We start from the raw sequence: 23,779 nt of genomic DNA, 5'->3' as shown, positions 1-23,779 counted from the left end.
AAGTTTAATTAATGTGTCCAAACCAACATTAGCATTCTAGCTGTCCATGCTCTATAAGCATGGACATGTGTTGCACTGCTCCACCGCTTGCTGTATGAGCTACCAAACAATCAGTGGCATAACGAGCCAACACTGGGCCCCTATGCAGGATTATCAAGGCAGGCCCCCCTACTACAGCACGTGATGACGGCGCAATGTCCACGAGTAGGCTACCATGAATAGGACAGAATAGGATCATAGAGACACAGCATATAAGAGATGAGATGACTGACAAAATCAGGAGTAGCCTACAACAAAAAAACACTGGTGAATGTGCACCATAACACATGACAAAACAAGGGCAGTCCCTCCAGGATTTCACAGCCTTTTTTTTGAGATTGTTGTGGCCCAAAATGCCTGATTTCACAGGAGCTTTTGTAAAGAATTGCGATAGAGTTGCGATGTCTTTTGTATTTTTGTTGCAATGAAGTTGCAGAAGACAGTGAAAGTTGCAAAAAATAATAATTATTACTATTAATTATTTACTCTGGGCTGAGATTTCCTAGGAACCTTACCAAAAAGGCTCAGGATGTTGCAAATGTTGTTATAATATGAAAATGGCTGGTGGATTTAACTCACTCACGCTTGTTCAGTGGTTGCACGTGGTACTGCTGGGATTGTCGCAAGTAATGAAAGTGCGATAGGGGGCCCCGGCTGTCAATCAATATCTTCCAGTGATGCGGGCCCCTGATTGGTCCGGGCCCGTAAGCACCGCTTAACCTGCTTACCGATAGTTACGCGTCTGCAAACAAACATCCACAAGAGAAAAGGCTAACTGTTAACTTTAGTGTTCAGGCAAGATAGTTGCTAAATAGTTAATCCACTTTAGCACATACTGCATACATTTGCAGGTAAAACCTGCAGGTAAAACCTGCAAATGTCATCATTGGTAAGTTTAGATGCTTAATTGTGTGGTCCTCACCTTTAAAAGGAGAATTTTTCAAAGACCCTTCTTCTTTTCAATAACAATACATTTGAAATAAATTTTGAAGTAGATTTTTTACCTCAAAACTGGATGATTTTTAAGGTTTTAGTTGGATTTATACTGACTGTATAATCATTACTGATTAAACTTAAGTGGCTTAAATGGTATTTGGTGGAATATATTCAGTTTATACATTATGACAATATGAAGAAATACACTGATTATAGAAAAGGCTTATCAGCTTTAATTTTTTTTATTGATTAACCATGCTGTGACTGAATATAGATTTTTTTATTTCACAGCTCATCACAAAGAGTATATGAGGAACTGACAGACACGGTACACACAGGCAGTTTTAAACAAGTAAGTCCTTTCTTCACACTGTACCGCGCCTCTCCCTTCAACCTCCGATCCCATGTGGTAGACCCTGTGCACAAAGGGGGACCCAGGTTAGGCGCCCAGATTACCTCCACTATTGAACCATGTGATGATGAGGGGGCTGTTGGATATGAGGGGGAAGAGGTGGGAGAGGAGTGGAGCTTGGAGTGTCTACAAACCCCCTGTTCTGAACACAGTGTTGATTATCTGTCACCATTGCCTTGGAGAGAGTCCTCCAATAGTTCTCGAACAGGTGTATGCGAGAGTCGACCACTGTCTATGACCGATTTTGGAGATAGGTTGATTGAGTGTGATCAAGCTGAGCAAGACTTCAGGGAACTGTCTATGGGGCTTACGGAAACTGATGAGGTCTCTGAAAAGATTTGCTTTACACAACAACCTACAAGTGAAGAAAGGGTTCTGCCTACACAGCCTACTTCTGTGCCTCCTTCTGGTTCCCTTAATGCAAAAACAGAATCGACGCAAGCCAAAAAAATGGGCAGAAGACACATTGATGAAGTTTCACGTCGACTCTATAAAGTCCTCTATGGGTATGATGTTGAGTTTGTGGATTCAGACAATGAGGATGTGACTGTGGTGGATGCAACCCCGGAAGAGGCAAGTCAAGCTGGAGTCAGCAAAGACGAGGTTGAGGACACTGCTAGACACACAAACGTTAATGAAGATGTTTCAAAGTCTGTGCTTGGGACTGATGTTCACAAAGTTTTAATTCCGGTTGACCTTGATGTCAAATCCCTTCATCGCTTGAATCAAACCGACACGGCCGCTCAGGCATTAGCAGGTCCCTCTGATGTCAGTTCTACCATTCCAGGTTTAATGTCTCAAAAAGCAGAAATCTCAAGATCAGTCGGCTTCATTCAGGTGTCACATGACTCAACGTTTGAGCAGATAGATGTTCATTCAGTAGGTAAAGTAATACCAGGAGCTGAGTGCAGCATCCAGACTAAAGCATCCATATATAGATCCTGTTTACCTGAATCCACATATGAAACCATTTGTGGACCTCATAACTTAGTTCATGATAGATCGTCTTTACTTGAATTTACTGATACAGCCATATTACTGACAGAGAGTATGGCCTCATCGCCTGATTCAGTGTCATCCATAGATGAGCTGACTTTTCTTGCACCAGATTCTCTAATACCTCAGTTTAGGCCCTTGTCTCCTCTACCACCTCCTGTTTTTCCATGGGAAACTAGTGATGTTGGAGCTTCTGCCCAGGGGCAACCATTACTGAGTGTGCCAGGAGACACTACGCTGTTAACATCAGAAGCAGAGGAAAGGCCACTAACACCGATGGTTTCAAACAAAAGACCATTTGGGAGGCCAATATCACTAGGCAGTGATAACAGTGGTGAGAGATCCATCTCACCTCAATCATTATCTTTTGACATAGAAGACAGAGCACCTGAGATGATGAGACCATCCTCTCCTCAATCCAGTGGGTGCATCACTGCACACTGTCGGCTTTCACCAGACTCCCCTATCCCAGAATTTAGACCAATCTCAGAGTCCTTTACTTGTCAACGTAGATCATCATCGCCTGAGTCAGTGTCATCACATTTGGAATTGGAAACAGCACGTTTGTTATCAAAGCGTTTTGAATACAGGCCATCATCCCCAGAATATGTAGCATCTGAAAATGAATTTAAAGAATTGTTACCTGATTCACCTATACCTGAATTCAGTCACAATTGGCCTGATTCTGCTACTGAAATGATAGGGGAGAGGTCCAGTTCACCTGAATCAGTTTGCTTAGATGTAGAATATAGCTTCATGTCTCCATCATTAGTTAATAATGAAGATAAAGCTTTATTACCTGCTGCAGCTGCATCTGGAGGTGAATCACAATCTGTTTTCCCTGTCGTTGGACGTAGATCACCTGCCCCTCAATTAATTGAATCAGCAGAGATAGCATGGGATTCCATAGATGCTATGCATAGAAGAAAATCACATGAAACATTAGAATCTGATACAGAGAACAAACCACCAACACCAGTGGAATCAGTAACTGAAGATGATGATGATTGGGATGTTATATCTGTGTCTGATATTGAGGAAAGACCACTTTCACCACAGTTAGTGCCTGACTACAGACCAATCGCTCTGCAGTCAGCAATGTTAGACATCAGAGCATCCTCTCCTGAATCAGAAACAATCAACGAGTGTCTGTCCCCAGATTCTCCCATACCACAATACATGCCATCCATGCATCATGCTGTTACTATAAATGATCATTCATCATCACCAGAATCTGTGTTGTCAGATACAGAGTATAATGCCATGCCATTGCGATCCTATTTTGAGAATAGGCCTTTATCTCCTGATTCAAGTGGTTCTGTAAGTGATTATAGGCCTAATCCTGTATCTGACCTACCTTTGGAGAAAGACATAACACATAAACTGACACAAGATGCAATTGCTGTAGAAGAAGCATGTGCTGGAAAGCAGTTTGAGACAAAAACAAACATAATTGTTGATCTAGAAAAATATCCAACCTTTATTCTTCTGTCAAAATCTGAAGAAAATCCTATAAAACATAACAAAACTGAAGCTCCCAAGATACAATCAGTTGTACATGCTGACACTCTTTCTGACCAAAACATTGTCACACCACCAGCAGGAGTTGACGTCTCGTCAACTATATTTATAGAAGAAATATCTCATGAGTTGTTTGATGAAGGAAACTCAATTCAGGAAATAACTGTAAGTGGGAAGACAAAACATCTTAGGAAGAAAAAATCTAAGAAATCAGTCAAAACTGATCATGACCCTGTTGATGAGCTACCATTCTCATTTAAAACAAATGTCCCTGAAAATCAGCAATTGCCTGGGGAGTCTTCAATTTCTGTACCTCAGCATCATTTACCTTTATCCTTAAACGAATATTCATTGCCAGTCTACAGTTTAGCATATGATGCAGAACTTTGGAAGCTCATCTCTCAAATTCGTGACCCACAGTATGTAGGGGAAACCTTCATGCGTAAAACAGGAGTGTTTCAGTTTGCTGGAACAAGGACAGATTCTTATCAGACAAAGTCAGACATAACAGTTCGAGCTGCTGCTTTGCAATCCAAAAATGACCAAAGATCAAGTTTACCAGATTCCAAAGCAGGATATAGACCCATGTCAGCACAAGCAACGTTGATGCTGGACACGCTTTCCCTCGAGTCAACCATTCCTGTGTTTGGACAGGGTTCATCAGAATTTTCTCCTTGGACAACCCTGGCATCATCCCCATCACCTGTTTCAGTTTGTTCTAATTTAGAGTATGGCGCTACGTCTCTGTCACATCTGTCCTCTGAAATGAGACAATCCTCACCTGATTCAGTAGGTTCTGGAGAGGACTACAGAGGTGACTCAACAATATCAGATTTCAAAAAAGGGCTGACTGAATCAGTTTCAGTTAAAGCTCATAGATCATCTCCTAATTCAGTGGTTTCAAATTTTGAATGTGCCCAATCAAGTGAAGACATAAGTATTTGCGAGCAGAGACCTGACTCACCGGGATCGCAAGTATTGGAGAACCCAGAAAGATCAATGGGTAGTCAAACCTTACCTCTAAAGGCAAAAAGGGTACCAGTATATAAACCTGTTCATGGCAGTGAACTTTGGAAGTTAATTTCTCAAATATATGATCCTCACTATGTTGGGGAGACATTTTACAATGAAACCAGTGCTTTTGATTGTGCTGGGAAAATAATTGAATCTGTTTTGAAAGATTCCAGTGTAAAAGAGGGAGAGTTAGAGGGTGGTGCGAAATTGGACATAGATTCATCTAATGCAGATCCAGCAATGGAAATGGAGAAAGAAGAGAGTGCAGTGTCAGGAAACCGGTCTTTATCACCTGGGGCACTAAGAACTGAATCAGTTGTTTCCATGTTTGAAGAAAAGCAATTAGCTGAGGCTAGTGAAACATTTAGAGCAAACCAGCTGATGTGTCAACTGCATGACCCCCATTATGTAGGAAAAGCCTTTTCAAGCAGAGTTGAAGTGTTTGAATATGAGAACACAAGTAAAATGAGGCCACTCTTACCAGAATCAGATAGGTTTGAAAGGTCTTTATCGCCAGATTCTTCTCTACCACAGTTTAGACAACATATAGAATCATCCATTTTAGTTTCAGGAATCAGGTCATCATTACCTTTATCTATAATGTCAGACACTGAAAGGGATTTTCTGGACATGTCATTCATTGAGGTGCAAGAGAGATCCTTCACACCGGACTCTGAAAATGATTTCAGGGGACTGTCACCTGATTCACCTATAAATGAATTCAGACAGGCTATACTTCACCCAACTTTCTCAACTGCTGAATACATATCTACATCACCTGAGTCCGTTTGTTATTCAGATATAGAGAATGAAGATGGGTCATTTTTATCAGTATCCGATGATCATCGACCTCCATCCCCTGGTTCAATGGCATCTGGAGACGAGCACCAGGCCCTGTCACCAGATTCCCCTGTACCTCAATTCATAGCAAGAGTGGAAAACTCTTTTCCATTTTTCGTTGGGTTTAGGTCAGCATCCCCTGAATCTGATACATCAGATGTTGAGTATGCACCTTTGATTAATTCCCCATCTGATACTGAAGATAGACCAGATTCTCCAGAGTCATTGGAACTAGAGGTTGAAGAGAGACCTCTTTCACCTGATTCATATGAGTATAGGCCTTTGTCACCTGCATCACTGATGTTAATATCACATATCAGATCATCCTCTCCTGAAACTACTGGCTCTCTGAATGAATTTAGAGCTCTTTCACCAGACTCACCTATTCAAGAGTTTAGACAGGAGTCCTTAAACACATACATGGAATATAGATCCTCTTCACCAGAGTCAGTGGCATCAGATTGGGAAGTAGAAATGGAATTATCTTTCCCAATGTTATTGGAGGGTCAACCTTCATCTCCTGAGTCCTTAGCATCTCTGAGTAAATACAGAAGACTTTCTCCTGATTCCCCTGTACCTGACTTCAGACAGGCTTTTCTAGAAACATATCCTGAGTTTAATGCTTGCAGGTCATGGTCACCTGAATCCGAGGGTTCGGCAATAGAATATGATCCTTTGATTTCACAGATGTTTGATTTTGAGGACAGAGCAGAATCCCGTCAATCAGGGGTGTCTGACTCTGATCTTAGATGTTTGTCTCCTGACTCTCCGCTACCCCAGTACACCGTTAGTGCACCCACTATTTTAGGATTAAGATACAGATCCACATCACCTGGGTCAGTATATTCAGATGAGGATTTGGAGACTGATTTGTGTATCCCCTGGCTTTTTGAGGACAGAGCAGAATCTCCTGGTTCAGCTGCATCCAAAGATGAATTTAGATCTCTTTCGCCAGACTCACCCATTCCTGACTTTACACAGGCACTACAAGAGTCGTCCATATCACATATGGACTTAAGGTCCGCTTCACCTGACTCTGTCTTGGCTGATTTTGATGAGGAAATTGAGTCATCATTCCCAATGGTCATGGAAGACCGATCTTCTCCTGAGTCCTTAGCATCTCTGAGTAAATACAGAAGACTTTCTCCTGATTCCCCTGTACCTGACTTCAGACAGGCTTTTCTAGAAACATATCCTGAGTTTAATGCTTGCAGGTCATGGTCACCTGAATCCGAGGGTTCGGCAATAGAATATGATTCTTTGATTTCACAGATGTTTGATTTTGAGGACAGAGCAGAATCCCGTCAATCAGGGGTGTCTGACTCTGATATTAGATGTTTGTCTCCTGACTCTCCGCTACCCCAGTACACCGTTAGTGCACCCACTATTTTAGGATTAAGATACAGATCCACATCACCTGGGTCAGTATATTCAGATGAGGATTTGGAGACTGATTTGTGTATCCCCTGGCTTTTTGAGGACAGAGTAGAATCTCCTGGTTCAGCTGCATCCAAAGATGAATTTAGATCTCTTTCGCCAGACTCACCCATTCCTGACTTTACACAGGCACTACAAGAGTCGTCCATATCACATATGGATTTAAGGTCCGCTTCACCTGAATCAGTGTTGTCCGATTTTAATGAGGAAATTGAGTCGTCATTCCCAATAGTCATGGAAGACCGATCTTCTCCTGAGTCCTTAGCATCTCTGAGTAAATACAGAAGACTTTCTCCTGATTCCCCTGTACCTGACTTCAGACAGGCTTTTCTAGAAACATATCCTGAGTTTAATGCTTGCAGGTCATGGTCACCTGAATCCGAGGGTTCGGCAATAGAATATGATCCTTTGATTTCACAGATGTTTGATTTTGAGGACAGAGCAGAATCCCGTCAATCAGGGGTGTCTGACTCTGATCTTAGATGTTTGTCTCCTGACTCTCCGCTACCCCAGTACACCGTTAGTGCGCCCACTATTTTAGGATTAAGATACAGATCCACATCACCTGGGTCAGTATATTCAGATGAGGATATAGAGACGGATTTGTGTATGCCCTGGCTTTTTGAGGACAGAGCAGAATCTCCTCGTTCAGCTGCATCCAAAGATGAATTTAGATCTCTTTCGCCAGACTCACCCATTCCTGACTTTACACAGGCACTACAAGAGTCGTCCATATCACATATGGACTTAAGGTCCGCTTCACCTGACTCTGTCTTGGCTGATTTTGATGAGGAAATTGAGTCATCATTCCCAATGGTCATGGAAGACCGAACTTCTCCTGAGTCCTTAGCATCTCTGAGTAAATACAGAAGACTTTCTCCTGATTCCCCTGTACCTGACTTCAGACAGGCTTTTCTAGAAACATATCCTGAGTTTAATGCTTGCAGGTCATGGTCACCTGAATCCGAGGGTTCGGCAATAGAATATGATCATTTGATTTCACAGATGTTTGATTTCGAGGACAGAGCAGAATCCCGTCAATCAGGGGTGTCTGACTCTGATCTTAGATGTTTGTCTCCTGACTCTCCGCTACCCCAGTACACCGTTAGTGCACCCACTATTTTAGGATTAAGATACAGATCCACATCACCTGGGTCAGTATATTCAGATGAGGATTTGGAGACTGATTTGTGTATCCCCTGGCTTTTTGAGGACAGAGTAGAATCTCCTGGTTCAGCTGCATCCAAAGATGAATTTAGATCTCTTTCGCCAGACTCACCCATTCCTGACTTTACACAGGCACTACAAGAGTCGTCCATATCACATATGGACTTAAGGTCCGCTTCACCTGACTCTGTCTTGGCTGATTTTGATGAGGAAATTGAGTCATCATTCCCAATGGTCATGGAAGACCGAACTTCTCCTGAGTCCTTAGCATCTCTGAGTAAATACAGAAGACTTTCTCCTGATTCCCCTGTACCTGACTTCAGACAGGCTTTTCTAGAAACATATCCTGAGTTTAATGCTTGCAGGTCATGGTCACCTGAATCCGAGGGTTCGGCAATAGAATATGATCATTTGATTTCACAGATGTTTGATTTCGAGGACAGAGCAGAATCCGTCAATCAGGGGTGTCTGACTCTGATCTTAGATGTTTGTCTCCTGACTCTCCGCTACCCCAGTACACCGTTAGTGCACCCACTATTTTAGGATTAAGATACAGATCCACATCACCTAGGTCAGTATATTCAGATGAGGATATAGAGACGGATTTGTGTATGCCCTGGCTTTTTGAGGACAGAGTAGAATCTCCTGGTTCAGCTGCATCCAAAGATGAATTTAGACCTCTTTCGCCAGACTCACCCATTCCTGACTTTACACAGGCACTGCAAGAGTCCTCCATATCACATATGGACTTAAGGTCCACTTCACCTGACTTTGTGTTGTCTGATTCAGAAATGGGATTACCTTTCCTAACATTCTTGGGAAGCAGACCTTCATCTAGCCTAGGATCACTAGTTTATGACAATAGACCCTCTTCACCTGGCTCCGGGGCATCTGGAGATGAATACCAGGCTCTATCACCAGACTCACCCATACCTGATTATAGTTCAATAATGCCTGAACGTGTTATTGTGAATGTTGGCTACAGATCACCCTCCCCTGAATCCACTGAATCAGGTATTAAGTATGCTTTAAGTGAGTTGTTGATGTCCATGAATTATGGTGTCGAAAATAGGCCAGATTCATCTGAATCAGTAGGATTGGAAGTGCAAGAGAGGCCACTATCAGATGAATCCATACCAGAATACAAACCCTTGTCACTTGAGGCATTGATGTTACATGGAAACATCCGATCACTATCTCCAGAATCTAATCAATCACTTGATGAACACAAGAGGTTGTCTCCAGACTCACCCCTTCCTTGGTTTACACAAAATGTTGTCCAGACTACAGCAGCAACACACTATGGGTGTTCTTCCCCAGAATCAATATTGTCAGATATGGAATATGGTTTGACATCATATGACATAGAAGTCCCTGACGTGAGACCACTATCACCTCAGTCAGAGAGATCAGATGATGAATGTAAACTCCTGCCATCTGAATTACCAATACCTGATTTTACAAAGACAATTGTAGAAAATGTCATGACTGTAAGAGACATATCACCCACTGAATTTAAAGGTTCAGGTGATTTGTCACAAACTTTTGACCTGTTTTGTACAGAAGAGAGGTCAGCATCATCTTTTGAATCAGATAAGGAAAAATTACTTTTGCCGCCCAAATCAATACCCAAATTAAAAGTCCCAGCTGCCAATGAATCAACCATCAATAGCACTGTTTTATCAACAAAAATAGCGCCTACCTCACATAAAGAATCAGCCAGCATGGCAGCTGAGTATAATCTCATTTATGATGCACAACTGTGGAAGCTGATTTCTCAAGTATATGATCCTCAGTATGCTGGAGAAACCTTCAGCAGTAAAACAGGGTTCATGCAAATTATTGGCAGCACAATAGAATATAAAAGGAGTGTTCCAGATGATGAACAAGATAAGAAAGTAAAAGATAGAAATGAGCATGTTGCCACTGCCACAGTCCCACCTTCAGAGGCGACACATTCATTTATTTCAACAGACACAACCTCAGCTGACTTTCTTAGCACTTCAAGTCCTAAGAAAGTAATATCTGACAAAATTGATTCAGAGTCACCTCCACCAATGATTGAACACCTTTTGTTTTCCGGAGCAGCTCCATACAGACAGGCTAAGTACACATTTGAAATACCTGCCCCTGAGGCACAAACAGGGTCTGATGATGGTTGGGTGGTTGTATCAGTATCTGACACAGAGGATGGTGATCTACGCTATTCACCAGAATCCTCGATAGACTACAGACCCACATCCCCTAATTCAGCCATGGTGATAGAAGCAACACCCTCATCACCAGAATCTATAACATCAGTCAATGAGTTTAGACCACTCTCACCCAATTCACCCTTACCTGAATTTACAGTGGCAATGCCACAATATGTAACATTCCTGAGATCAGCATCATCTTCACCTGGAACTTTAGCATCAGATATAGAGTATGTGCCATTTGGAAATTTGGAAACTCAGTTTGACAGTGCAGATTCTGCAAAGGATCAGAATCAAAGAGAGAGGCCATTGCTATCTCAGTCAATGCCTGGATACAGACCCATGTTGCTTGAATCATCAGTCATTCAAATAGATGATAAAAGAGCATCATCTCCAGAATCGATGCCTGAGTTTGATGAGAACAGGTCACTGTCTCCGGACTCTCCCATCCCTCAGTTTGCAGTATCATTGGAGTGCACCAGTACACAAAGGTCTTCTTCACCTGAATCATTGGGTTCAGATTCAGAGTGTGAGCTTATAGTCACATCAGCAAGAGATGCTGAGACTGACAGACCATCCTCACATGAATCCATATCATCTGTCATTGAGTTCAGACAACTATCGCCTGACTCACCAGTACCTGATTTTATGAGAATATTGTCTTCTTATTTTATGGATGCTGCCTACGATAGATCACCTTCACCACCAGTGTCTTTGTCATCAGACTCTGAGTTTGTTGCTTTACCTATTGATTGTTGGATTGATGATAGCCCAAGGCCACTGAGCCCTGAAACTGTTGAGTCAGAGGAGGAATTAGGCTTTTGTTGGGATGGTACTGAACTTTTAAGTCATGTGACATTTCCTTTATTGCCTGGTCAGCCTTCATCATTACCGAACAAAGGGCCATTGGCTGTGTCATCATTACTAATTCAAACTAGTGAGCTTAAGTCTAAGAAAGGACATGTCAGTCCCGACTGGCAAAAAGTGACAGGACCGCCATCTGAAGTTTTGTCATATGAATGGATGCATTGTGGAACAGAAGCTGAAAGCATCTCAACTTTACCAACCACGGTTTGGGAGGAAGACTTCCAAAAAGACTCTCCTGTGAAACCAGTTCAAGATCCAAAAAGAAACCTAGGCATCAGTGCTAGACAATTAAAGAACAAGACAGCATCACAAAGGGTAAGACTGAAAGCATGACAATGAAGCAAAGACTCACTTTTGTTTTGGACGAATTCATTAACATTTTACTTGGATGAAGGAAATAACTGCCTTGATGAACTATTAACAAAATGGAGTGCAGTCAACGCATCAAATGTGTCCAGAATTTTTCTGGAATGAACTAATAACAAAATGAAGTGCAGTCAATGCATCGAATGTATCCAGAATTTTTTTGTAATGTGCCAGGAATGGTAAAATACTTATTGCTCCTTCTTCAGGTCTTATTTATTTTTCTCATTCTAGGTTGCATGTCATGGCTTCACATTATATTGTTCTAAACTTGGCTGTATGGAAAATAACCATTGCACAGTGATGCTAACCTGGTGAAATGTTGAGGTCATTTTAATGGTGCATACCAACCTGTATGTTGATTTATTTTTTAAACCTATTCAGCTCATGTTGATATTCACTTACAGGCCTCTCCTCAGACTCCAGAGGAAACACAATTTCAAACAGATGATGAGGTGCAAAGCAAGTGGTTGTCTGCCACAACAGTGACACAAGATGCCAGTCAAATAGGTGTGGTGTTCACTGATGACAAATCAATTCCCCTACAGCTACCTGAACAGAACGTATATACAACCCACAGAACTGTTATTCCAGTTCTACCTGCATCTGATAAGACATCGTGTTTCAAGTCGGACAGCTCGTATGGACACTCAGAGTGGGGTTTTTCCCCAAAGAAAGCACAGTCCAGTGAGCCTTTTACACCTATGTCAACGAAGCTTTTGGTACCACGAGATTATGAAGCAGTAGTTTCAGGACATCAAACCCTAAGAGTTTCTGAATGGAACGTAGCGTCCACGAGTGACTTGAGTCCAGTGTTCAGTGACTCAATTTCAACTCAGGTTTTGACTCAAGCCAACACCAAGGGAGAGTCTGAAAATGCTGAAGACTTTGAGCTTTCCCCAGACTTTAACAGAGTTCTCTCAGACTTTGAGAAAACGGTCTCGGAGTTTGAATCAGAGGATCCAAAGGAACTCAGAAAGGGATCGGAATCGCCAGAGCACTCTGACTCAGATGTGGAATTCTTCGACTGCAGACAAGCCTTCAGTGACCACTCTGAGCCAGATGAAGTGAAACTGGAACATGAGGTTACCTATCGTATCTCTGAACCCCCGTCCCCAATGCCTGGGAGTGGCACTGATGTCAGCTTCCTGAAAGGGAGCTCTCAGTACACTGCTCACCCTTTCCTTCGAGTGGAAGATTACAAGCGCTTCTCTTCTGGCAGTGAAAGTCTCAGTGAATATGCTTATGATTCAGAGGGGTCACGGGAGTGTCGAACAGACGGCAACCTCCCTGTGTGGGAGGAACTTCCTTCCAGAGATCAGGCAGGGTATTACGATGATGATGACTTCCTGGGAAGGGTAAGGGGTTGAGCATGAACACGGTGCTGCACTGGCTTTTCTTTTTTTTGCATGGCCAGACTGGTTGCTGTGGTGCTGCAAGACTCAGAATATTAAACACACACGTTTGCACTTTCCCTTAATGAGGCTGATGAGTGCTGTTGTGTGCATGAGGGCCTAAACTTTCATGAAAATAACAAAACTGTTGTTACTACTATAATGCGTTGCTGTATCATCAGTGGCTGAAAAAGCTGTTGACGTTGGTGGTGTGATGTATTTGCGGTTCCTTAATTTTGAAGTGAGCATTGTTGACATTTACGAGCTGCTCTATAGAAGTGATTCTATAACATATAACTCTGTTCACACCTGCACCTGTTTGCATCCGTTGTTGTTCCCATCAGTGTGCAAAATACTATTTGACAATCGGAGAGAGTCCTGTGCTGTGAACTGTACTCAAAAATAATGTAGGCATACTTTAGCTTTAAAGGAAAAGTATATTTTGACCTAGCATATTTCCCATTAATGTGATAATTGTGGTCTGTGCTGACTTTGCACTTACCAACTCCATTGTAGAGATTTGGGGAAATGAGGACTACATATGTGTAAGCCTCCTACATCTTTCCAAATTATTTTTACATTACTCATTTCAAACTCTTGCCTGACAAAGTAACCACAGAAAGTTTGACCTTGGAACAGCCATGTTGACTAACTGCATAGGGGTCTACATCCAGGGACGTCTTTGGTCTCCAGTCCAGAGTTGCGCAAACCCGCCCTGCACCAGCAAAGCTGAGAGCTGGAACCAATCCACCCTCAATTACCTTTAACTAAATTCAAACTTGAGACCTGACCCGTAATCAGATACAGTATGATTCAAGCTGGGCAGTACAGACAGAAAAAACTGTCTATAGGTTTCCAATGGTCTATGTTGCATCCCCACCTGCTCAGACCATGATTTCAAGTTTATACTCTCTGATCATGTGCAGAACTTTGGCTGACTAGCATATCTCCTAACTTATTTTGCATGTGGAATTGTGTGTTTGACTTTAAAGTAATAAATAAGTCCTCTCAAACATGGAAAGGAGTAGCAGAACTGCAAAGGATAAAAGTATTATTCCAGCTACATTTAGTGTATAGTTTTCAGAAGATTAACTGGCCAAAATCTGACCTAGACATTTAAGGGTGTTCTAGCTGTTAATCGGGGATTTGAGACTCCCTGTATTCCGCACACTGGTTCCCATCCTTTCACGTTTATCTCAGTTTAATGTGTTTGTATAACTGTGCCTTCTCTTCATCTCTCATCACTATTGTGTAAAGCCATACTTTTTTATTTATTCCCTCATTCCATTTGTCTGTACACAAACCTTGTTGGCAAGTGAACACGAAAGTGACGTTCAGAGAAAAGAAGGAACAGCTGCTGTGTGCAGGAGTGTGCTGTTGTAACACATGGTTGTGTGCGCTCTCCCAGGAGATAGCAGAGGAGCTAGGGGTGCTGTCTTCTGATAGCTCAGAGGAGGAGGTGCTGACCACCAGGGTGGTCCGACGCAGAGTTATCATTCAGGTAAATGAGCATGATTCAGCTGTGCAGCACTGTGGAGTGGCACAGGGTTTGTGTTTAGGTGGGTAAGGGTGCTAGGTTTATATTTCTTGCTGGACTTGACTTACTGGGTTAATCATTTTATGCAGAACGTCCCCTACTTGCTCGTCACAAAAGTAAGAAACATTACATTCTGCAATGCAAAAAGGAAAATTTCCAAAGGTAGAAAAGGACTTTTAATCAACATTTTATTTTGTTGTTTTTGTTCATTTGTTTGTGCACCTGCTTTCAATTCGTTCATGTCCACATCATTTCTTTGTTCTGTTAATAAACCCACAATGTTTTTTTTTTTTTTTTTTTTTTTTACTTTGGCGCCTCCCATTGGTAGTATCAATAAAGAGACTGGTAGGTTGCAAGACACCAATTTTCACCAATTCTGTCAACTTTATTTTACAAAAAACAAAACGAACGTATGGCATCAGAGGAAAGATTCTTTGATTGCATCAAAATTGGGGGATTTAACATACACTGTAGATATGGTGGTGTTGATCATGTATGGGTAATTTATATCATATGTTGCTTGAAATACTTTCTCTGATGGAAATAACATGTTGTTGGTTGTTCCCCTTTGTGCAGTAACATGTGAGCCAATAGTGTTTGGTCTTTTTACAGGCGGATGATCTACCAGATATCCCACCACAGACTGTCACAGAGGAGAAGTACACAGACGAGCATGGCAACATGGTAGTTAAGAAGGTAATGATTCAACAACTTTATAATATACAGAAATTGCACTTATAGTGCCCATATTGTAAAAAAAATCACTTTTTCTGGGATTTTGGGTGTTATTTTGTGTCTCTGGTGCTTCTACACACATACAAACGTGGAAAAAACCCCCATCCGTGCTGTTTTGAGTGAGGTTTCTGAATGTATCCTGCCTTCAGTCTCCGGGTGAGCTGGTCAAAATCGGCAGGGCCGTCTACATCATCGGCCGAAACATTTGAATTCTCTGAGTCTCAGGTTCTGCAGGAGTCTCCCCTCCTTCTTCAGGATCCGATTCTGGTTCAAACATGTATGGTTGTTGGCCATGTCCGTAACTTTCACACGTAGTTCTATCTAGTCACGTTAGTCTACACTCTCCCCGTTACTAATGTCTGTGCCCAAGCAGTGACTAAGATATCTGCGCATGTGCGACTCCCAACAAAGATAGAACAGAAGTGAGATGCCTCACTCTGTAGCTAAAACAGAGAGCTCAACACACAGGGTGAAAAGAGGAGCTGCAGCAATGTGCAGTACAACAAAAATATGGTGTTTTTTGAAAATTAAACCATGTAAACCTATTCTGGTATAACCTCTAAATACAATTATGAAACTGAAAATGAGCCTAATATGACTTTAAAATCAGTACTATTCCTGGGCCTACATGATGAAAAATGTTAACCAGCCTTCACTGTTTACAGCAAAGTTATTCTCTTCCTGTTTTGTCCACCAGATCACACGGAAGGTGATTCGTAAATACGTGTCAGCGGATGGCATGGAGACACAGGAAGTGACCATCGAGGGCTCTCACCAGGAGGCGGTGCAGATCGACGAGGGGGACTCTGTCTCCAGAGTGGTGAAGAGAACGGTGCTGCACAGTGAGGGAGACCAAAGAGAGGTCCGTGTCATCTCCCAGCCACTTTTCATATGGTTTCACATTATTTTGGTTGCCATTATGTGACTTTTACATAATCGATGTAGTTTCTGAAAATCATTTATTGCTATTAATCCATGGAAGTGTGTTGGTAATCTAATCCTGCGATTGTTCACTGCATTTTTTAGACCGCACATACTTTTTTGGTCATAAAGAGAGTCATTTTGCTGCATTCAAGAGTTGTATGAAGTTCGTAAATGCCGACTTCTGACAAAAAATAAGCAAAGCTGTGGCCAGAACCCCAAACAAAAACTGCCCACTGAGGTTTCCAAGATGCACATCACCTAATAGTGAAACATACTGAAACTGCATCTATTAAAAATACCTTTGTCTGCAATCTCATACATTTGAAAGGTAAAATTCGACACAAACTAGCTAGTTAATGTTGCTAACTGACCCTACTATTACATAAGGGAAATGATGTTACATTGCTTTGAGAACATGTTTGTTGTTGTTTGTCTAACAAAACTCTCGCTGTTTTTTTCTCACTTTAAATGGAATGAAGCATTTGCAGAGAAATGACTCAAACTGATTAATTGATTATGAAAATAGTTTGTAATTCATTTAATAAGTGACAACTAGTTGATTCATCGTTGCAGCTCTACACTAAAGAACATAATACATTGTACGTACAGTAGTACGTGACAGTTGGTGCCTTGACCATCTTGGTCGTCTTCTCTCCAGTTGAGCTTCTCGGAGCCGCGGGCCCTGGGCCCCGCCGCAGCGTCAGCGTTTGAGGTGGAGCCGGTGCAAGGTCGAAAGGTCAGCAAGGTTGTCAAGACGACGGTGGTGAGAGGCGAGAGGATGGAGAAGCAGACGGGGGAGCCCTCACTGGCTGCAGATCTCCCCTCAGCCAGACAGGACTTTGAGAAGGTCAGTGTGTCCCAAGATGCAGTGAGAATGATTCTACAACAGCTGATTTCACACATCCATAAGGGACTGTGGAGAGCATCTGTTGGTCATGACAGGAAATATAAATATGTGGTCCACTATGATACCAACATCATAGTGGATCTTTACAAGCCTTTTGCTACATGCTAATGTGTATGTTTTTAGAACTTGTCAGTAATGACTGTTGAGCAGATCTTTATGTCAGATTCCCAGTGTTTGCGTTTCCTCTTTCCTCCCACTGATCCCTCTCTCCTCCCTCGTTCTTTCCCCTCCAGGCATTGAGTTATGCTGGAGGCTTTGGGAAAGGGCTCCTGCCTCATGTAGTAGAGAAAGAGATTGTGCAGGACGACGGTTCTGTGATTAAAAGGTTGGACAGCAGCATGGGAATGCGTAAAACTGATCACAAATAAACTGGAGTTTACTAATACCGCCTTCCCACCAAGATCAGAGTGTATATGTGAAAACCCTCTAAGAACAGGCGACAGGGTCACATATAACGTCACAGACACACTGGAAAACAGGGTTAGTTAACAGTAGAAAGCAGCATGGCTAGTGACAATGCTCTTTTTGATACCTGTTAATTATTCTAAATCTATTACTTATTCAGTCTCTCTTCCAAACTTGGTGCCGAATAATTTAGAACGATGTCTGAGCGCTGCTTGGGCAGAGACGGGTGCAGTTTGTAGCTGAGATGACAGAGGTTTACCGACGGAGGCGACATTAGCATCGCGCTGGAAAAGACGCGAAAATGAGCGCGTACCTGTCACTGCTAATCAGAGCTGCAGCCGATGACAAATTGTGACTACTGCAGAATCCTCTGACTCGGGATAGAATTCAGATTGTAACCTTTCAGATGTTAGTATGTTAGCGGGTTGGGAAAGGGGCACATGAGGGCAGTAAGCATTAACGGTATAGTAAGCGATGTTAATCCATTCCATTTTTTGTCAAAATCAATGAATATCTCCTCACGGTCACCTAGCTCTCTGTTTTCTGTGTGCGTTAAAAAAAAAAAAACGGTGTTAATACACAGCCCTGGCTGTGTAAATGGAAAACAAACAGAAAGGAGTGCACAAGCCACAAAACACTATTCCAGCCAATCAACACCAGGCAGCGACAGTGGCCAGCGACCTGATAGGGGAGGGAGGGAGGGAGCATTTGAATGTGCCAGCCAGTAGTTCTCTGTCTGTGAATCTGGTGGGCGGAGCTTATGAATCGCAGAATCACTTACTGCACCTTTAACATGGAAGCATGCTGTGACTGCACTCAATTTTCTCACCTTTAATCTCCCAGTCCAAGCTTGATTTGGACTTGTACTTTGCAGAGTAAGTTGCAATTAGAAAATTATAGTATATTTTGTAGTTTTGGCCATTATTGTCATTTTTAATTTTACTCCCCAGCCTTTTTACTGAGATCTGGGATGCAGCAACACTGTTGGACACAACCTTACAAGGAATCCTTACAAGCAGTGAGAAAGCTTTTAAAACTACTATTTGTAGACGTTTGTAGCATCTTCAAATTCCTGATGGCATGTGGTAGCCTGGGTAAACCCTGATGAACTTCCGGCAAATTTGAGATTTGCTCTGCAAGTCAGTCTTGCCAAGAGCCCATTCAAACCCATTTCCAATGTCCCCAAAATCAAGGCACCAATCACAACCGCTGCGGCGGGCTTTATGCGACGGCGATAGCGCAGCGACGGCGAGCAGCTTTTTGTTTACATTCAACATGACGGCTACCGAAGCGCAGCGTCACCCGGATCGTAGCTCTGATTGGTTGAAGGACTATCCAATGAGCCCAGAGGCATTTGAGCGGCGTCCGTTGGTGACGCCCCTTTGGAAATTAACTGTCAATGAACCTTTCCCAGACCCCCTCCCAGTTGAAATGTGGCTTTCTGCCACAGTGTCATTCTATATACTGCCACTAGGGGGTGCCACTGAAACTTCAAGTTGTACACATAGGCTACGTTCACACCGCAAGTCTTAATGCCTAATTCAGATTGTTTTGCTCTGATCCGATTTTTTGTTTGGCTGTTAACATTTAAAATGTGGCCTATATCAGATTCCAGTGTGAACCATTTGTGGTTTCGAACTGACCCGCATGCGCAAAAGAACAATAACAATGACATCAGACGCAGCACGCTGTTGCGGTAAAGTTAGGGAGGTTATGTGGCCAGGTTGGCTCAGTGGGTTGAGTAGGCGCACATATACTGAGAGGTTAATGCCACGACGCAGAGGTCCAGGGTTTGAATCCGACCTGTGACAATTTCTCGCATGTCTTCCCCCCCTCTCTCTCCCCTTTCTCACCTAGCTGTCCTGTCAAATTAAAGGCAGAAAAGCCCAACAAATAATCTTTAAAAAAAAAGTTATGGAGGAAGTAGGCATTTTTGCTTATAGGTCACATCAGGACCGCTACGGGCCTCCACCAGAGTTTCCTCTGGCTTCGCCCTGCCCAGGCATAGTTCACCATCTTTCGGGTCCTATTTCACGCGCTCACGCTCCACCTCTCCGCCCTCACTTTCATCGCATAAAAAAACAATAAAGCCACAGAGCTAAAAGTAGAAAAAGTGGCAGCTAAAAACAAACCACATTAACTAAATGCCAGCCTGAATAGGTATGTAGTTTAGTTGAGTTTTAAAAGAGTCAACAGAGCTGGTGTTTCTGATATAACTGGGGTCTCGGAGCGTAGAAGCTAAAAGCAGATTCTCTGCTTGCTTTGTGGGCTACTTTGGGAACACTTTAAATACCAGTATTGGAGGAACTGAGGGCTCTCGTTGGCTTATAAAGAATTAAAAGGTCTGCAATGTATGAGGGTGATATATAATTATTTCACTATTTGATTTGATGATTTCATTTTAATATTGGCAGCCTGGGTTTCCACAGTCACAGATATTGACTACTGAATTGTGGCCCATTTCACCTTAAGACAGTGAATGTGGGGATTGGAAGGTTGGCTGAGGCACAAAAACTGAGAGGAAGACCCAGTTTATCCAGGTGTATTTATTCACAGGATTGGTAACGTCAATCTACTGCAGCCTGGACAAAAAAAAAAATGAACTGAAGAGAAAATAACATTTACCAATAGACAAAAACATGGAATAACAAAATACAAAAAACTGTGGAAAAGTAAAAGTAAACCCTCGCACGGGCTACGCTCCTCTAACTATGGGTCTCGATAGCTCTCCGTCCATCCTGTCCAGTCTCCTCCTTTATCAGCTAGAGTCCTACCAAGAGATGCTGATTAGTGTTAGATATTCATTTATCTTAATGGAGAACACCACCTGGTCCTTAAAATGCATCCACACATTTCATATTAAATTACAAAACATTCTATGAAAAAGAAAAACACCCCTCCGACTCGACCATAGTTGGCGCCTTCCCCTGGAGAACCCCCTTACATAAGCCAATGGGACCTTGTCTGTGTGACTTATTTGTGTGTTTTGTTACACTATGACACACACTACTGTTACAACAACTTTTTGTCGGCTGCCTTCCGATATGAACAAACGGGCGTCAAGATGGCGCTGTAACATCACGCTACGCTGGCACTATAACACCCCCGCCTCCGAGCTGGCTTGATTTCATTCTAAACAGAAGTGGCGATGCAGCATGTGTGCATGTGAGTGTACGTCTCACACTCATTTATGCTTCTGTGTTAAATTGACGCCGTGGCTACGTACGGAGGTACGTTGAGACACCGACCCTACGCCGTAGCCTGACGTGCACCTCTCGAAAAATGAGTGTGACCAGGAACCAGGAAATGAGTGTAACTACACATCGCGGCGACTTGTAGTTACACTCATTTCCTGGTTCTCCTTCTCCATAAACAACGTGATATCAAGGAGAGGGTGAACGTTTCCTGCTACAGACTTCCCACCGTCGCTCTCTCACTCAACCACACACTACACACACACACACACACACACACACGCCGGCCTTGATGTTCTCTTTAAAGAGATCGACCCACACACCAACGCACACAAGTATGAACTTCAGGCGTAGGCTACGGCGAAAGCCTCCACAGAACCATAAATCCCATGGCTGACCCCCCCGACAGGGATGGCCGGTGTCTGCTCCGTCCACGCCCGTAGACGCGGCCCGTCAGAGTTAGTTTGGATGTGATGCAACTTTTTGTCTTTGTCCCCTTGCAGAAGCCAGATGCGTGAGTCGCGAAGCCAGAAGAGGACTGTGGTGAGGGACGGCGAGGGGAAGCACGTGCACCTGGAGCGCGTGGACTCGCAGGCCGACGCCTTGCGGCCCGACGCACTGCAGCAGCATCTGCACCGACTGCTCCAACGCTACTGCGAGGAGGACCAGGAGGACCAGGAGGACCAGGAGGACCAGGAGGACCAGGAGGACCAGGAGGACCAGCAGAGCTTTGACTGAGCGTACATCTTCCACTGGAGCCTTTGGCGAAGAACGCTTCCTCAGATCAACGTGTTCCAGACCCCCCCTTCCTTTCTTGTTGTCCTCGCCGATCACCTTTTTTTTTATTGAATAATGGAACGGTATTTTGTGCTTTAACACTCTTCCTTCCTTCCCGTTTTGTGTCATTTGCTCTTTTTGTGACCAAAGATTGCAACCTTTTTTGTGTGTGTGTCAGACGTTGCTTTTAGTTCTCACCCTCTGCTGCTGTGGTGCGCCGGCGGTGGGTCCAGGTCAAAAGAGGGCATCTTGGACGTTTTCGCCTCACGCACGGGCCTCTTCTCGAAGAACTCTTGTAAACATTTGTACATAGAGGTAATGAAAAATCCGCTTGGACTAGAGAAAAAAAAAAAAATCCAAAGCATTTAATACATTAGCCCACCTAAACGTGCTGTCCATGCACTGATTCAGCTGGAGAATGGCCACCGTACAGATGAGATTAATGTTACGTAGAGAATACGTTGGGAGGAGGGGGGACTCTTTATACAGCCAAACATCACCCTGCTGATCTGTTTACAAAGGCTGTGTGATCACACCTTTGGTCTTCCCATCATGCATCTGACCTTTTTTTGTGTGCGTCCGTCTTATTAATGTGTTTTGTGCATTCACATTGTATCTGTCACAGAGCTGCCACTTCTGTGTGTGTGTGTGTGTGTGTGTGTGTATATACCGTGTGTCTACTGAGAAAGGAAGTAGTGATGAGGAATGTTTTGATGCAGGTGGAGCACTAACCCCGTCGTCTGTGTTTCAGCCTCCACCTTCACTCGCTGCTTCCAACACTGCAGCGGCCTCATTTTATTGTCCTCCATCGAGGCTTTTAAAGGATAAGGCTATAAGGCTGGCTATATTTTTCCCTTTTGTCAACAAATCTCATGTGCAGAGCCACCAACAATGAATTGACCTACTACCATAATGTGTATCAACGCCTGATATGTCTTATTTCTCTGTGCCATAGAGCCCCATTGTTGTTGTTCAAACCAGAAAAGCATATCACTACATTCACGTTTGTTGTTGTGGAAGTAAGGTGACCGAGTATCAGAGTGCCAAATTCTGTGTAAGGAGGCAGGTTGGAGTGGGGGACGTACTTTTGTGTGAGCACATGAAAGCCGTATATTGATGTAGCCTAGGCTCTATGGAGACAGTGCTACAGTACAGGAGTTAGTTGCACTATATTTTAATCTAGGTCTTCATTATAAGGACATTGCTTTGCTTGCAAGTCATCACCATTATATTGTTTAGATAAGACATTCAAAACCAATTTTAAAGTCTTGTAATCTGTTCAAAGCGCGCGTTATCGGCACACTAGTGTGTCCTCACTAGTCTTGCATTGCCTGTGGAGGAAGATCCGGCTAGTCCACACAGCATTCTGGGATGGGAGGAAAACATGCTCTGGTTTATTGGCATTTTTTCAAACCAATCACAATCATCTTGGGCGGGGCTAAGTGCGGCAAAACAGCCTCAGGAAGGAACTTGTTTTGGTGGAACGTGTACGTTCAAAAGTAGTTTTAGTCGTGCAACAGAAAACTCTGATTGGACAGATAGTCTAGCTAGCTGTCTGGATTTACCCTGCAGAGATCTGAGGGGCAGTTAACCTTAGTCCTCACAAATCCACCGGAGGTTAGAACACCAACACAAAGGAAGAGGACGGACATCCAGCTGAAATGAAAGACAGTTACACACACATACAAGTGTTTTTGTTGCCATTTCAAACATTAACTACATGTTTAAAACTGCGACTGCAGTCATGTGTTATAGTCACATGTTTAAAACACCGTATCACAAAGTTAAATAGAACGCTCATTTATCTGAATGTCGTTTTGGGAGTCATTGTCCATCATCTTATTCTGTTGCTTAGGTAACAGGACTTGTTGGGAAAAACGTCAGTGAGCCACACTGTTGCACTAGGTGACATGTTCCTCATTGTTTAGTTAAAATGAGTGGACATCTTTTTAATTTAACAGGTCAAAGTGAGCTACTCAGCCTGTGAAACAGCTGTATAATGTCTTCTGTGGCTCTGGAGAAACTTTGTCAAGTCTGAGATTGTAACCCTGATGATGTCATAGTGATGTCATCAGGGTAATCTCAGTTTGGGCCTGGAGATTACTTATTTTAATTGAAA

General features: G+C 43.0%; 1 protein-coding gene across 1 annotated transcript in view; it reads left to right on the top strand.

Moving 5' to 3' along the window:
* The window catches only part of ank2b (ankyrin 2b, neuronal), a 165,091-nt gene extending 142,042 nt beyond the window's left edge, over positions 1 to 23,049 (top strand). Inside the window, exons 41-47 of the mRNA XM_028564141.1 lie at positions 1,267 to 1,327; positions 14,590 to 14,682; positions 15,331 to 15,414; positions 16,151 to 16,315; positions 17,036 to 17,224; positions 17,518 to 17,609; positions 21,387 to 23,049. Coding sequence (XP_028419942.1) covers positions 1,267 to 1,327; positions 14,590 to 14,682; positions 15,331 to 15,414; positions 16,151 to 16,315; positions 17,036 to 17,224; positions 17,518 to 17,609; positions 21,387 to 21,621 — 919 coding nt within the window. The 3' untranslated portion in view covers positions 21,622 to 23,049. The remainder of the gene's footprint in view (positions 1 to 1,266; positions 1,328 to 14,589; positions 14,683 to 15,330; positions 15,415 to 16,150; positions 16,316 to 17,035; positions 17,225 to 17,517; positions 17,610 to 21,386) is intronic.
* Positions 23,050 to 23,779: the final 730 nt, after the last annotated feature.

The sequence above is a fragment of the Perca flavescens genome, chromosome 19 (genome assembly GCF_004354835.1).
Source record: "Perca flavescens isolate YP-PL-M2 chromosome 19, PFLA_1.0, whole genome shotgun sequence".
In the NCBI taxonomy this organism is placed as follows: domain Eukaryota; kingdom Metazoa; phylum Chordata; class Actinopteri; order Perciformes; family Percidae; genus Perca; species Perca flavescens.
Note: the sequence above shows the minus strand (reverse complement) of the source record. Positions and strands in the feature narration are given on the sequence as shown.